The sequence below is a fragment of the Rhamphochromis longiceps genome, linkage group LG17, assembly GCF_057381845.1.
Source record: "Rhamphochromis longiceps isolate RC_006_pf linkage group LG17, R_longiceps_female_GT1.1, whole genome shotgun sequence".
Taxonomy (NCBI): domain Eukaryota; kingdom Metazoa; phylum Chordata; class Actinopteri; order Cichliformes; family Cichlidae; genus Rhamphochromis; species Rhamphochromis longiceps.
In genome coordinates this window covers 7181692-7195503 of record NC_140573.1, presented here as the reverse complement: position 1 = coordinate 7195503, position 13812 = coordinate 7181692, and the positions used below count along the sequence as shown (strand labels likewise).

The window sequence follows — 13812 nt, the reverse complement described above, 5'->3', positions numbered from 1 at the left end:
ACATCATGGTGGCCTGGCATGTGACATCATGGTGGCCTGGCATGTGACATCATGGTAGCCTGTCTTTGTTCTGTCATTTAAGCCCCACCCCCCTGGTTACTGTTGCTATTGTAACTATTATATTATGAATGCTGGTAGCTAGCATTCCACACACACACATACACTTTTTGCCAAGGTTCCAGCTGCAGTCACCAAGACATGTAAATGTATTTAGTAACCCTCTGGGGTCCAGAGTATAATTGGCCGTTTTTGACTACTTTTGATTTTACCTCTATATTTCACCTTTAAAAAAATCTTCTTCTTTTTTTTTTTTTGGCACAACCTCAAATATCTGAAATTTGAGTTAATTTTTCATTTATACTATATTTGCACAATAGATCTAAATTCAGACAAAAAAAATTCAAAATCCGAGTAGAAAATACTTGTCATTTTTACTGTAAAAGCCACAAACATGTTTAAGGAATTGTTTTCATAACTTGAAATGCGAATAGAAGTTGTACATTTGTAAAAATTATGCACAAGTTTTGCAAACAACTTTATGTTCAGTATAATACTGTCGTTCTCTAAACCTAAAAGAGAATTATGGATTTGATCAACTGGTCTCTGAGTGCTATTGACACCCTTAACGAGAAGTCGGGGCTCGGGAGAGCCTGAGTGCCCTGGAGGGACTTTCCCTGCCGGTTACACGATGGACGGGTGGAGAACTGGAGGACCGTGTGCCTGGCGGGACTGTCGATCGAGGACGCTGAAGATATCTACCTATTCGGAACCATGATAACAGGGTTCATGCTGATCGGCGTTGGCTTAGCCCTGGTTTATCAGAGAAATAAGAAAGCGGAACCGGCTGTTCAAACCCCCACAAGGCTGCCCGCTGGTTTCGAAGCGACGGGACGAGGTGCGACCTCTCACAACGAACGTAATATGGTCAACACCTTGGAGACGCTTACAGCTGCTGTGAAGGCTCAAAACAACACCATTGAGCGTATGAGGGGAAACATCAGAGAGAGGCCTGCTCAAAATGAGACCCTTGAGCGACAGTTGGAAAACATCGCGGAACGGATCACTGCAGTTGTGAGGTCTCAGAATCAAAAGACTGACAACACCACGGAACAGAAGTTTGATACCATCATGGGGAGGCTCGCAGCTCTTCAACGGGAGATCGAGAGACCAGCCTCGGAGTGCTAGAATTCGAGCTGCTCACAAAGGAGAAATCAACAATATTCAACATTTGGACACCACGGCCCCAGCTGCAGGCCCAAGGCTGGAGCCCACCAAAACAACTCCCTGATAACGACTGTGTGATGACTATTCTTCCCGCCCCATGAAGGACACCTGGATTGGCTGGAGGACTGTTTACTTAGCCTGATAGGCCGAAGGACACTGTCTCAGCTAAACTATGGACACGCACACACACACACTTACACTGATAAGCACTCACTCATCCCCCTCCCTTTCCAACGCCTTCGATGCTTGTGCCCTACCGGGGATGATAGCAGTCAACTGGACCAGCACAGATGCTGCAGGACCGGATGCGCTGTCTACGCCGGCTCTCTCTTACCCTTTACCCGCCCCTGTTGCTTGTCTCGTGTTTCTATGGTGTATTGATAGTCATGTGCTTTTGTGCTGAGGTGTTTTTTCTTTTATCAAACTGTTCTCCCACTAGGAGCTCAGTCTGAGTGGAGTTTTTTTTTTCTCCTCCTCTTACCTCATGTAGTGTATTTTCGTTGTTTTTTTCCTATCAGCCTACCTTCTGACATGTCTGCCCAATGTGATGTTTGTGTAAAGTTGGTCAGAAGGTTCCTTTGTGAGTGCGCATGCGCCATTAGCGTGCTGCCTGCTGTAACCCCTAATTTCCCTCGGGATGAATAAAGTATTCTGATTCTGATTCTGATTCTGATATATGCAGGTTTTCTTCCTGAATACTATCGTTGTTTATATTTACTGCGGGAAGAAACGGTTTTTATAAGGAAAAACACTAGAAAGCACTCAGTCCCCCTCCCAACTCCCCCAGCCTTTCCTATTGGTGAAAAAATATACCATGTGGACCAATCAAAAAATGATAGGGCAACATAGCATTTAGTTGTTTACGAAGGCGGGCAGGTGTATACATATAGTTTGAGTCTGACGGCTCTTTGTTTGCTTCTCATCTGTAAACTCTGCATACTCTCTCATGTGATTCAGTTTGTTTTGAAAAGTCTCAACAGGATCTTGAGCTTTATTGTGAAAGGTTTACGTGGAAAACAAACAAGCGTACAGCGGAACCACGCGATGGTTTTACCGTCATTGTTGCTAACGAAAACACGTAAAAACAGGCACTTGCCCGCCCATAGTGTGGTTATATTAAATATAAGAGAAAGAGAGAACTTTAAGAAATTAATATAGCCACTAAGGTGACCGTCAAAACGATGAAAAATACTGCTGTAAACAGTTTATTTTACGACATCATGAAACAAACGATAGCGTAATAGGAAACGATAGACATTTTTATATCGTCATTTGATATATATCGTTATATCGAACAGCCCTAACATACACTCTTATATTTGTACATATATTTATTCTTATAATTCTCAGATTTACCCATTCGTATATTTTGCTCGTTCTTATGTTATTGTATTTTGCACACCTCTGTTGCACACACATAAGAATTTCGCTCACATGTGCTGTACCAGTGTACCTGCACATGTTATGTGATACGGGAAATCTCCAATTTTTTTTAATTTTGTTTTTTTTGAGATTAAATAATATACCATTGTAAAGACGACACAAGAGTTCCAGAGGCTCTTCTGGGAGCCAGAGTCGACCAGAAAAGGTTTCCCCGAGCTTGAGTCCTCTATGAAGAGCAGCCTTTCCTTATCGGCAGCGGTCACAGCCGCTACAGAGCGCTGGCAGGCTTGTTTCCCTGGGCCTTAAAACTGCAAAGGCGGCACGGTGCTGTCACGCTGATGGTAAAAACACAGGCCTTTACCACAGTGCCGCTGTGCCACTTTATTTTTTAACAAAACTCTACGCTTTATGTATAAAGAACTGCCTATTCTACTACTTATTGAAGAAAAGAATCCACAAAAGATTAGTTTTACTTTCTTTTATTTGTTCCAGATAAATTATAAATTATTTTTTAAAAAGCAATGAAATGCATCAGATGTCTCCCATGCTTTCTTTTCTGCTGTAATTTTTTTTTTTTGAACATAAATTGGTCTATTGAAAATAAAATGTAGTAAGAAACACTACATTTTTTCAATAGGCCAATTTATGTTTAAGAAAACCCCAACAATCAAATGATCCCATCTGAGCAAGCACTGGGCGACGGTGGGAAGGAAAAACTCCTTTGTCTTAAAAAGAAGAAACCTTCGACAGAACCAGGCTCAGATGGTGCGGCTTCTGTCAAGACCGGTTGGGGGTTAGGTAGTTAAAAAACTACTCTAACGGTACAGCACTACAGCTTTTTGGTGGAAATGGGTGGAAGGATGGGTGTTACACCTCGTTTCATTGGAGGTCTTACAGGTGGTCGGGGTGTAGATTCAGCTTTTTTACAAATAGGTGGCAGAGGGACAGGACTAGGTTGTGGAATTATAACTGATTGGGTGGGAATCGGTTGCTTTCCACTTCTGGATATAGGTGGAACACACATCCTACGAAAAGGTGGTAGGTTGTCGGTCGAGAAAGTTTCCTTTTTCGTTGGTTGTGTGACTTGAGGAGCGGGTGTCAACTTTGTGTTTTTCGGTCTAATGGGTGGCAGTGGAGTCCGCTGTAACTGTTGTTCGTCAGATGCATCTTCCCTGCCTACGTAAATGTATTTATGTTCCTCAAAAAGGGCAATGTCTTTTTCAACTTGACTCATTGCCTCTTCGAGAAACATTTTGTAATTGTATTTTTTGTGCTGTGAAGGGGAGATAGTAAAAGGGAGGGATTGATATTCAAAGTTTAGCTCATTAAACCTCCTCTTTAGGCCCTGGAGAATGTTTTGTTTCTCCTGTTCGGCCAGTGGTTTAACTGTTTCCTGTTGTTTTGTTAACCAGGCATCATTGTCCTGCTTAGCCTTTTCTTTCTCTGCCTTTCTTCTACGCAGGTAGCCTGGAACGATTCCGTAATCGTTTTTCTGTAAATAAAAGGGGACAAGTCCAGATTTCTCAAGGAGCTGCTTGTCCCCTTTGCGTGTATCCACACAAGCAGGTTGAGCCATGACTTTCTTCATGCCTGTGTGTTCTGGTTTTTTCCTGAATGTGTGTTCAGGTTTTTCGCCTTCTGGCCTCTGTGGGCACATTTCGCGATGAGATGGGGCCTTAACTGTTCTTGGCACCATGGTCCTGTGTTCATTTTTATATTTATTTTCTAATACAATTGCTTCCCTGTATTTAGAAATATACATTTTAGGTTTGGGTGGAGGAAGAGTACTCTACTTTGGGAGAAGGTTATAAGCGCTTTCATCTGAAAACACAATTCAATCGCTAGCTTAAAATCACCTGCAAGGGAATTCTACAACTGTGTGTCGAGGCACCCCTATTTATAGATTTTTATGGCCTGGCATGTGACATCATGGTGGCCTGGCATGTGACATCATGGTGGCCTGGCATGTGACATCATGGTAGTCTGTCTTTGTTCTGTCATTTAAGCCCCACCCCCCTGGTTACTGTTGCTATTGTAACTATTATATTATGAATGCTGGTAGCTAGCATTCCACACACACACATACACTTTTTGCCAAGGTTCCAGCTGCAGTCACCAAGACATGTAAATGTATTTAGTAACCCTCTGGGGTTTATTGTATTTTGCACACCTCTGTTGCACACACATAAGAAATTCACTCACATGTGTTGTACCAGTGTACCTGCACATGTTATGTGATACGGGAAATCTCCAATTTTTTAAATTTTTTAATTTTTTTTGAGATTAAATAATATACCATTGTAAAGACGACACAAGAGTTCCAGAGGCTCTTCTGGGAGCCAGAGTCGACCAGAAAAGGTTTCCCCGAGCTTGAGTCCTCTATGAAGAGCAGCCTTTCCTTATCGGCAGCGGTCACAGCCGCTACAGAGCGCTGGCAGGCTTGTTTCCCTGGGCCTTAAAACTGCAAAGGCGGCACGGTGCTGTCACGCTGATGGTAAAAACACAGGCCTTTACCACAGTGCCGCTGTGCCACTTTATTTTTTAACAAAACTCTACGCTTTATGTATAAAGAACTGCCTATTCTACTACTTATTGAAGAAAAGAATCCACAAAAGATTAGTTTTACTTTCTTTTATTTGTTCCAGATTAATTCTAAATTATTTTTTAAAAAGCAATGAAATGCATCAGATGTCTCCCATGCTTTCTTTTCTGCTGTAATTTTTTTTTTTTTAACATAAATTGGCCTATTGAAAATAAAATGTAGTAAGAAACACTACATTTTTTCAATAGGCCAATTTATGTTTAAGAAAACCCCAACAATCAAATGATCCCATCTGAGCAAGCACTGGGCGACGGTGGGAAGGAAAAACTCCTTTGTCTTAAAAAGAAGAAACCTTCGACAGAACCAGGCTCAGATGGTGCGGCTTCTGTCAAGACCGGTTGGGGGTTAGGTAGTTAAAAAACTACTCTAACGGTACAGCACTACAGCTTTTTGGTGGAAATGGGTGGAAGGATGGGTGTTACACCTCGTTTCATTGGAGGTCTTACAGGTGGTCGGGGTGTAGATTCAGCTTTTTTACAAATAGGTGGCAGAGGGACAGGACTAGGTCGTGGAATTATACCTAGTTGGGTGGGAATAGGTTGCTTTCCACTTCTGGATATAGGTGGAACACACATCCTACGAAAAGGTGGTAGGTTGTCGGTCGAGAAAGTTTCCTTTTTCGTTGGTTGTGTGACTTGAGGAGCGGGTGTCAACTTTGTGTTTTTCGGTCTAATGGGTGGCAGTGGAGTCCGCTGTAACTGTTGTTCGTCAGATGCATCTTCCCTGCCTACGTAAATGTATTTATGTTCCTCAAAAAGGGCAATGTCTTTTTCAACTTGACTCATTGCTTCTTCGAGAAACATTTTGTAATTGTATTTTTTGTGCTGTGAAGGGGAGATAGTAAAAGGGAGGGATTGATATTCAAAGTTTAGCTCATTAAACCTCCTCTTTAGGCCCTGGAGAATGTTTTGTTTCTCCTGTTCGGGCAGTGGTTTAACTGTTTCCTGTTGTTTTGTTAACCAGGCATCATTGTCCTGCTTAGCCTTTTCTTTCTCTGCCTTTCTTCTACGCAGGTAGCCTGGAACGATTCCGTAATCGTTTTTCTGTAAATAAAAGGGGACAAGTCCAGATTTCTCAAGGAGCTGCTTGTCCCCTTTGCGTGTATCCACACAAGCAGGTTGAGCCATGACTTTCTTCATGCCTGTGTGTTCTGGTTTTTTCCTGAATGTGTGTTCAGGTTTTTCGCCTTCTGGCCTCTGTGGGCACATTTCGCGATGAGATGGGGCCTTAACTGTTCTTGGCACCATGGTCCTGTGTTCATTTTTATATTTATTTTCTAATACAATTGCTTCCCTGTATTTAGAAATATACATTTTAGGTTTGGGTGGAGGAAGAGTACTCTACTTTGGGAGAAGGTTATAAGCGCTTTCATCTGAAAACACAATTCAATCGCTAGCTTAAAATCACCTGCAAGGGAATTCTACAACTGTGTGTCGAGGCACCCCTATTTATAGATTTTTATGGCCTGGCATGTGACATCATGGTGGCCTGGCATGTGACATCATGGTGGCCTGGCATGTGACATCATGGTAGCCTGTCTTTGTTCTGTCATTTAAGCCCCACCCCCCTGGTTACTGTTGCTATTGTAACTATTATATTATGAATGCTGGTAGCTAGCATTCCACACACACACATACACTTTTTGCCAAGGTTCCAGCTGCAGTCACCAAGACATGTAAATGTATTTAGTAACCCTCTGGGGTCCAGAGTATAATTGGCCGTTTTTGACTACTTTTGATTTTACCTCTATATTTCACCTTTAAAAAAATCTTCTTCTTTTTTTTTTTTTTTTGGCACAACCTCAAATATCTGAAATTTGAGTTAATTTTTCATTTATACTATATTTGCACAATAGATCTAAATTCAGACAAAAAAAAATTCAAAATCCGAGTAGAAAATACTTGTCATTTTTACTGTAAAAGCCACAAACATGTTTAAGGAATTGTTTTCATAACTTGAAATGCGAATAGAAGTTGTACATTTGTAAAAATTATGCACAAGTTTTGCAAACAACTTTATGTTCAGTATAATATATGCAGGTTTTCTTCCTGAATACTATCGTTGTTTATATTTACTGCGGGAAGAAACGGTTTTTATAAGGAAAAACACTAGAAAGCACTCAGTCCCCCTCCCAACTCCCCCAGCCTTTCCTATTGGTGAAAAAATATACCATGTGGACCAATCAAAAAATGATAGGGCAACATAGCATTTAGTTGTTTACGAAGGCGGGCAGGTGTATACATATAGTTTGAGTCTGACGGCTCTTTGTTTGCTTCTCATCTGTAAACTCTGCATACTCTCTCATGTGATTCAGTTTGTTTTGAAAAGTCTCAACAGGATCTTGAGCTTTATTGTGAAAGGTTTACGTGGAAAACAAACAAGCGTACAGCGGAACCACGCGATGGTTTTACCGTCATTGTTGCTAACGAAAACACGTAAAAACAGGCACTTGCCCGCCCATAGTGTGGTTATATTAAATATAAGAGAAAGAGAGAACTTTAAGAAATTAATATAGCCACTAAGGTGACCGTCAAAACGATGAAAAATACTGCTGTAAACAGTTTATTTTACGACATCACGAAACAAAAGATAGCGTAATAGGAAACGATAGACATTTTTATATCGTCATTTGATATATATCGTTATATCGAACAGCCCTAACATACACTCTTATATTTGTACATATATTTATTCTTATAATTCTCAGATTTACCCATTCTTATTTTGCTTGTTCTTATGTTATTGTATTTTGCACACCTCTGTTGCACACACATAAGAATTTCGCTCACATGTGCTGTACCAGTGTACCTGCACATGTTATGTGATACGGGAAATCTCCAATTTTTTTTAATTTTGTTTTTTTTTAGATTAAATAATATACCATTGTAAAGACGACACAAGAGTTCCAGAGGCTCTTCTGGGAGCCAGAGTCGACCAGAAAAGGTTTCCCCGAGCTTGAGTCCTCTATGAAGAGCAGCCTTTCCTTATCGGCAGCGGTCACAGCCGCTACAGAGCGCTGGCAGGCTTGTTTCCCTGGGCCTTAAAACTGCAAAGGCGGCACGGTGCTGTCACGCTGATGGTAAAAACACAGGCCTTTACCACAGTGCCGCTGTGCCACTTTATTTTTTAACAAAACTCTACGCTTTATGTATAAAGAACTGCCTATTCTACTACTTATTGAAGAAAAGAATCCACAAAAGATTATTTTTACTTTCTTTTATTTGTTCCAGATTAATTCTAAATTATTTTTTAAAAAGCAATGAAATGCATCAGATGTCTCCCATGCTTTCTTTTCTGCTGTAATTTTTTTTTTTTTTTTAACATAAATTGGTCTATTGAAAATAAAATGTAGTAAGAAACACTACATTTTTTCAATAGGCCAATTTATGTTTAAGAAAACCCCAACAATCAAATGATCCCATCTGAGCAAGCACTGGGCGACGGTGGGAAGGAAAAACTCCTTTGTCTTAAAAAGAAGAAACCTTCGACAGAACCAGGCTCAGATGGTGCGGCTTCTGTCAAGACCGGTTGGGGGTTAGGTAGTTAAAAAACTACTCTAACGGTACAGCACTACAGCTTTTTGGTGGAAATGGGTGGAAGGATGGGTGTTACACCTCGTTTCATTGGAGGTCTTACAGGTGGTCGGGGTGTAGATTCAGCTTTTTTACAAATAGGTGGCAGAGGGACAGGACTAGGTCGTGGAATTATAACTGATTGGGTGGGAATCGGTTGCTTTCCACTTCTGGATATAGGTGGAACACACATCCTACGAAAAGGTGGTAGGTTGTCGGTCGAGAAAGTTTCCTTTTTCGTTGGTTGTGTGACTTGAGGAGCGGGTGTCAACTTTGTGTTTTTCGGTCTAATGGGTGGCAGTGGAGTCCGCTGTAACTGTTGTTCGTCAGATGCATCTTCCCTGCCTACGTAAATGTATTTATGTTCCTCAAAAAGGGCAATGTCTTTTTCAACTTGACTCATTGCTTCTTCGAGAAACATTTTGTAATTGTATTTTTTGTGCTGTGAAGGGGAGATAGTAAAAGGGAGGGATTGATATTCAAAGTTTAGCTCATTAAACCTCCTCTTTAGGCCCTGGAGAATGTTTTGTTTCTCCTGTTCGGGCAGTGGTTTAACTGTTTCCTGTTGTTTTGTTAACCAGGCATCATTGTCCTGCTTAGCCTTTTCTTTCTCTGCCTTTCTTCTACGCAGGTAGCCTGGAACGATTCCGTAATCGTTTTTCTGTAAATAAAAGGGGACAAGTCCAGATTTCTCAAGGAGCTGCTTGTCCCCTTTGCGTGTATCCACACAAGCAGGTTGAGCCATGACTTTCTTCATGCCTGTGTGTTCTGGTTTTTTCCTGAATGTGTTTTCAGGTTTTTCGCCTTCTGGCCTCTGTGGGCACATTTCGCGATGAGATGGGGCCTTAACTGTTCTTGGCACCATGGTCCTGTGTTCATGTTTAGATTTATTTTCTAATACAGTTGCTTCCCTTCCCACGGGCTACAGCCCTACTATGGTTTCTCGAACCAGGAAGTGATGGAGATGGTGAGAAAGAGGCAGCTGCTGCCCTGCCCCGAAGACTGCCCACCAAGGTATGTTGCAATTACCGGTGCAATATGAGAAGTATACAAGAAGATAGTGCATCCAGCTAATGGTGAAACCCAAGTGTGCAAGTGTCTTTATTGGACTCTGGTATTAGGGTTAGTTTAGTGTATTCAATTCAAATAGAGTTTTAGAAGCAGTCTGATTGTTGCTGTTGTGGTAATGAAATAACTCTGTTGGCTTTTAGGTTTTATGGTCTGATGACAGAGTGCTGGCAGGAAGGACCAGCACGTCGGCCGCGCTTCAAGGATATTCACGCCCGCCTGCGAGCTTGGGAGGGGTTGTCGTCCCACGCCAGCTCCAGCACGCCCTCTGGAGGAGGAGGCAACGCCACCACTCAGACCACCTCGCTCAGCGCCAGCCCCGTCAGCAACCTTAGCAACCCACGCTATGCTGCCGCTGCTGCCGCCGCCGCGGGGTACCTCTACCCAGCCCAGGCTATTCCCGCGCCGGGACAGATGGGTGCAGTTCCAGCATGGACGCCCATGGCCATGACCCAAACCCACCAGCGCTTTGTCCCAGTCAACGGATACCCAATCTCGCCAGGATACGCAGCATTCCCAGCTCACTTTGCACCCCCAGCTCCGCCTACTAGGGTAATCCAGCACCACCTGCCCCCTCCCAAAAGCCGCTCCCCCAGCAGCGCTAGTGGCTCCACCAGCACGGGTCACGTCAGCGGCGTGCCCTCCACTACGGGCTCCAACCATGACGCCAACACGCCACTGCTGTCCCACTGCATCATGCCGGGGAGCGGCGGAGGGTCGGCTCAGGTGTACGGACAAATCTCCCAGAAGGGGATGGTGGACCACGTGTCTCAGACGTCAGCACTGCTTACCCCTGACTCTGATGTGCTGATGTACAACGACTCAGTCATCACTGCAGACCTGTAAATATTCAACCTCTTTGAGCTTAGATCCCAGATATGAGACGTTTATGTTTTTTCCGAAAGTTTTTACGGATTTCATTTTGGAGATGGGAAAAAAAAAGTTCAAATTTAATTTGGATACCTCGTCCTGGTCTGTTCCCTTCTTTGTATTTATACGTCTGTATTGTGCAAAAAGAAAAAGAAAAAAGCAAAAGAAGCAAAACATGGAAGAATAATAAAAGTAAAAGGGTTCAAATGCATAATGCTTATAGTAGTTAGGTGCTTATGAGATCCCAGCCATGTACATAGACAGAAGAATGTTGCATCTAAATAAGGATACTGCAAATTAGGTGTGCTGCGATATTATTGCAACTTGTTTTTAACACACCAAGTGGCGACTGTATTAACATGTACAGGATTCTGACAAGGAGCTCAGCACGTGCAGCTTTTAACAGAAAAAGTACAACCTGAAAAAAAAGTCTGACCGTTTTGTCTGTTTCCCAGTGAAGGATGATGAAGTGTGTGTTTGGTGAGTCTCAGTTTCGTAGCCGCACAAACTATGCCTCAGCCATCCACGATGGTTTATGAGAGGCCAAATATGAAGCTTCTTTCATTCCCTCAAAACAAAAGTCAGAAAACCAGCAGTAATGTGTCAAGTCAACAATCTATGGGTGCGAATGTTCCTGAGTGCATGTTTTAACTACAGCAATAACACATCCGGGTTGTTTTTACTGAGGACATGCAGAGAATAAAGTGCATTTCTGAGTTGTAAAGTAAGTGGACACGTGAAATGTAGCAACAAGAAAAAAGTAGCTGCAAAAATGGCATCACAATCAAATTCAGTTGTCTTTATAAATCCTACTGCTCTTTAGTTTTCCTCAGCATTCAAGTGAGTAGAGGTCAGTAGTGAAGCTGGTTGGCTGTTATTAGCAGCATGAAGGGTGTGCTCTTGTTTCCATGCTATTTGAAATCATTTGAGAGTGTATTTTTCAAATGCCTTTCCTCTCTGTGTGTTTTTGTGATTCTATTTTTCTAAAGCAGAGTGAGCTACCTAAGCATCTTTACCCATGAGCTCCAGCAATGTAAATGATGTACGAATACTAACATAGACTGTATATATAAGCTGGACTTTGCTTCCAGATTTAAAAAAGCAAGGCCAACGCAGTCTGCACTGATGGCCAACAGGGGGCGACTCCCCCAGTCCAGTCCACTTCTCACTTGATTTTTGACATCAGTGAAGCCTTATTTAATACAGGACGTTTCTCATTTTGTTAAGGATGCTGTCACTGACAATTGCTAATAAGGCAGAGAATAGTATAAGGCATGGCTACCGTATGAGTGTACAGAGTCTAATAGAATAAAATAATAAAAGTGAAAATGCTCAAGTGAAGGTTTCAACCATTGGGTGCCGTCATTGTGGCTACAGTCATCTTTTTTTATGTAGTCTATGTACTAATATAGCAGTGCACAAACCACTTGTACACAAGACTGTGAATCTTAATCAAGTTTAGGTATTTTTGTATTTGGCAAAAATTCATTATAGTGCCTTTTTTTGTCTTTTATTGGTAAGAAGAAACAAAAGTATATGTATATTTCAATGCCAGTGTACCCATAACAGGTTTACATGCATATTGATCAAGAGAGGCCTTGGCTTTGTATTTTGTCTGAATATTTTTGCACAGATGTTTTGTATTGCAAAATCATTTATTAAATGTTTGGTAAATCCCGCTGCTTCTGTTGTATGATCGATCCGTTTTAAGAATACAGACTTGTAATAGCAATGTGAATCCACTGGGGGCCACCAAATCACCATTTCTGAGAACAGTTTTGAATGTCTTTGCCTTGTAATTGCAGTGACCACTGTTGGCCAAGTGGTGGGGCCCTTTAGCTGTTTGATTACTGTAGTCACAACTGGAAACAGTTGGAAATAATAGTCAAAGATGAAAAAATGGCTCCTGTGTAGCCTTTCCGGGTGTGTGTTTGTCTGCTTCACTTCATTTCTTTCAGACTCAAATTCAGATCTTTCACCTTGAATTGGGAAAAAAAAATAAGTGAACCAGAGTGACTGTCATCCAGCATATGAATGTCATAACAGATGTAATGTTCTACATATACAGACATACAGACTGTGTCTGCCAGTAAAGTCATACGAGCATGGAGGACATTCCAGGAGAAAGGAGGCTACTCTATGTCGACTGCACAAGATTGTTATTCCATCAGCAGGATGGTCTGTGGAGGCATATTCATGACCTCAACAGGCTCAACCTAGACAACAGGACTCTGAATGCCATTAGGTACCAGGATCAATTGATATCATTGACACTTCACACTTACCTAACCTAAATGTTCTAGAACACCTCTGGGACTTTATGTTTCGGTCCATTCAACGCTGCCAGGTTGAACCTCAGACTGTCCAGGAGCTCAGCTCTGATCTAGGTGTTTTGCTTCATTGCCTTTAAAGGCCTGAAAGGGTTAATGAACTCATGGACCAGAAAATGCTATCAGAATATTTAGTAATGTTTTTCTTCCCTTTTGCAGAGATAAGATATAATTACCAACAAACTAAATAAGTATTCTGTCATTTGAATGAACTAGTCATGCAAAAAAACAAACAAAACTGAAGCTCCATTTTGCAGTGCAGGTGTCCTTTCTTCCCCCTGTCAAGCATGAGCCTGCGAGTGTTCGCAGGAAAAGAGAAGACAGTCGGTCATTAGCAGCAATGCAGACTTTCAGACTGCTCAAAACATTTTCTGCTGCCGGTCTGGAACAGTTTGTTTTGTGATTGTGTTCTGTGAGCAGCGGTAGCACAGCAGTAAACCCTCACGACTCCTACATCAGACACTCCGCGCTCTGACACCATTTAATGTAATTTCTCCCAAGGCATCAACCAAAACCATTTGCTACGCATGCAAGTGCAACCAAAGAGAGGAGTGCACAGGAAACAGAAGAGAAGAAAGGAGGCATCTGTATTTGATAGAAACCAACATCTGCGCTGATGGGAGATGCCAGCATCGTGTCATCCAGAAAACCAATTTGTACATCCAGTACTGGTACACCATGTGCTTGCTGACTGAGCAACTGATGTTGCTATCAAATGCACCCTTTTTAATTCCTAGTCCTTTAATAAAATCCTGTTTACTAG

At 42.0% G+C, this 13812-nt stretch overlaps 2 protein-coding genes across 2 annotated transcripts; one reads left to right on the top strand and one right to left on the bottom strand.

Moving 5' to 3' along the window:
• Nucleotides 1-3436: 3436 nt before the first annotated feature.
• LOC146649204 (uncharacterized) lies at nucleotides 3437-4369 on the bottom strand. Its single transcript, XM_085387513.1, has one exon. The coding sequence runs from the start codon at nucleotides 4367-4369 to the stop codon at nucleotides 3437-3439; it is 933 nt and encodes a 310-aa protein (XP_085243639.1).
• A 5335-nt stretch (nucleotides 4370-9704) lies between these two features.
• LOC146649203 (inactive tyrosine-protein kinase transmembrane receptor ROR1-like) lies at nucleotides 9705-12336 on the top strand. The gene is made up of 2 exons (XM_085386896.1): nucleotides 9705-9795; nucleotides 9993-12336. The coding sequence occupies exons 1-2, from the start codon at nucleotides 9740-9742 to the stop codon at nucleotides 10693-10695; spliced, it is 759 nt and encodes a 252-aa protein (XP_085243022.1). The 5' UTR covers nucleotides 9705-9739; the 3' UTR covers nucleotides 10696-12336.
• Nucleotides 12337-13812: the final 1476 nt, after the last annotated feature.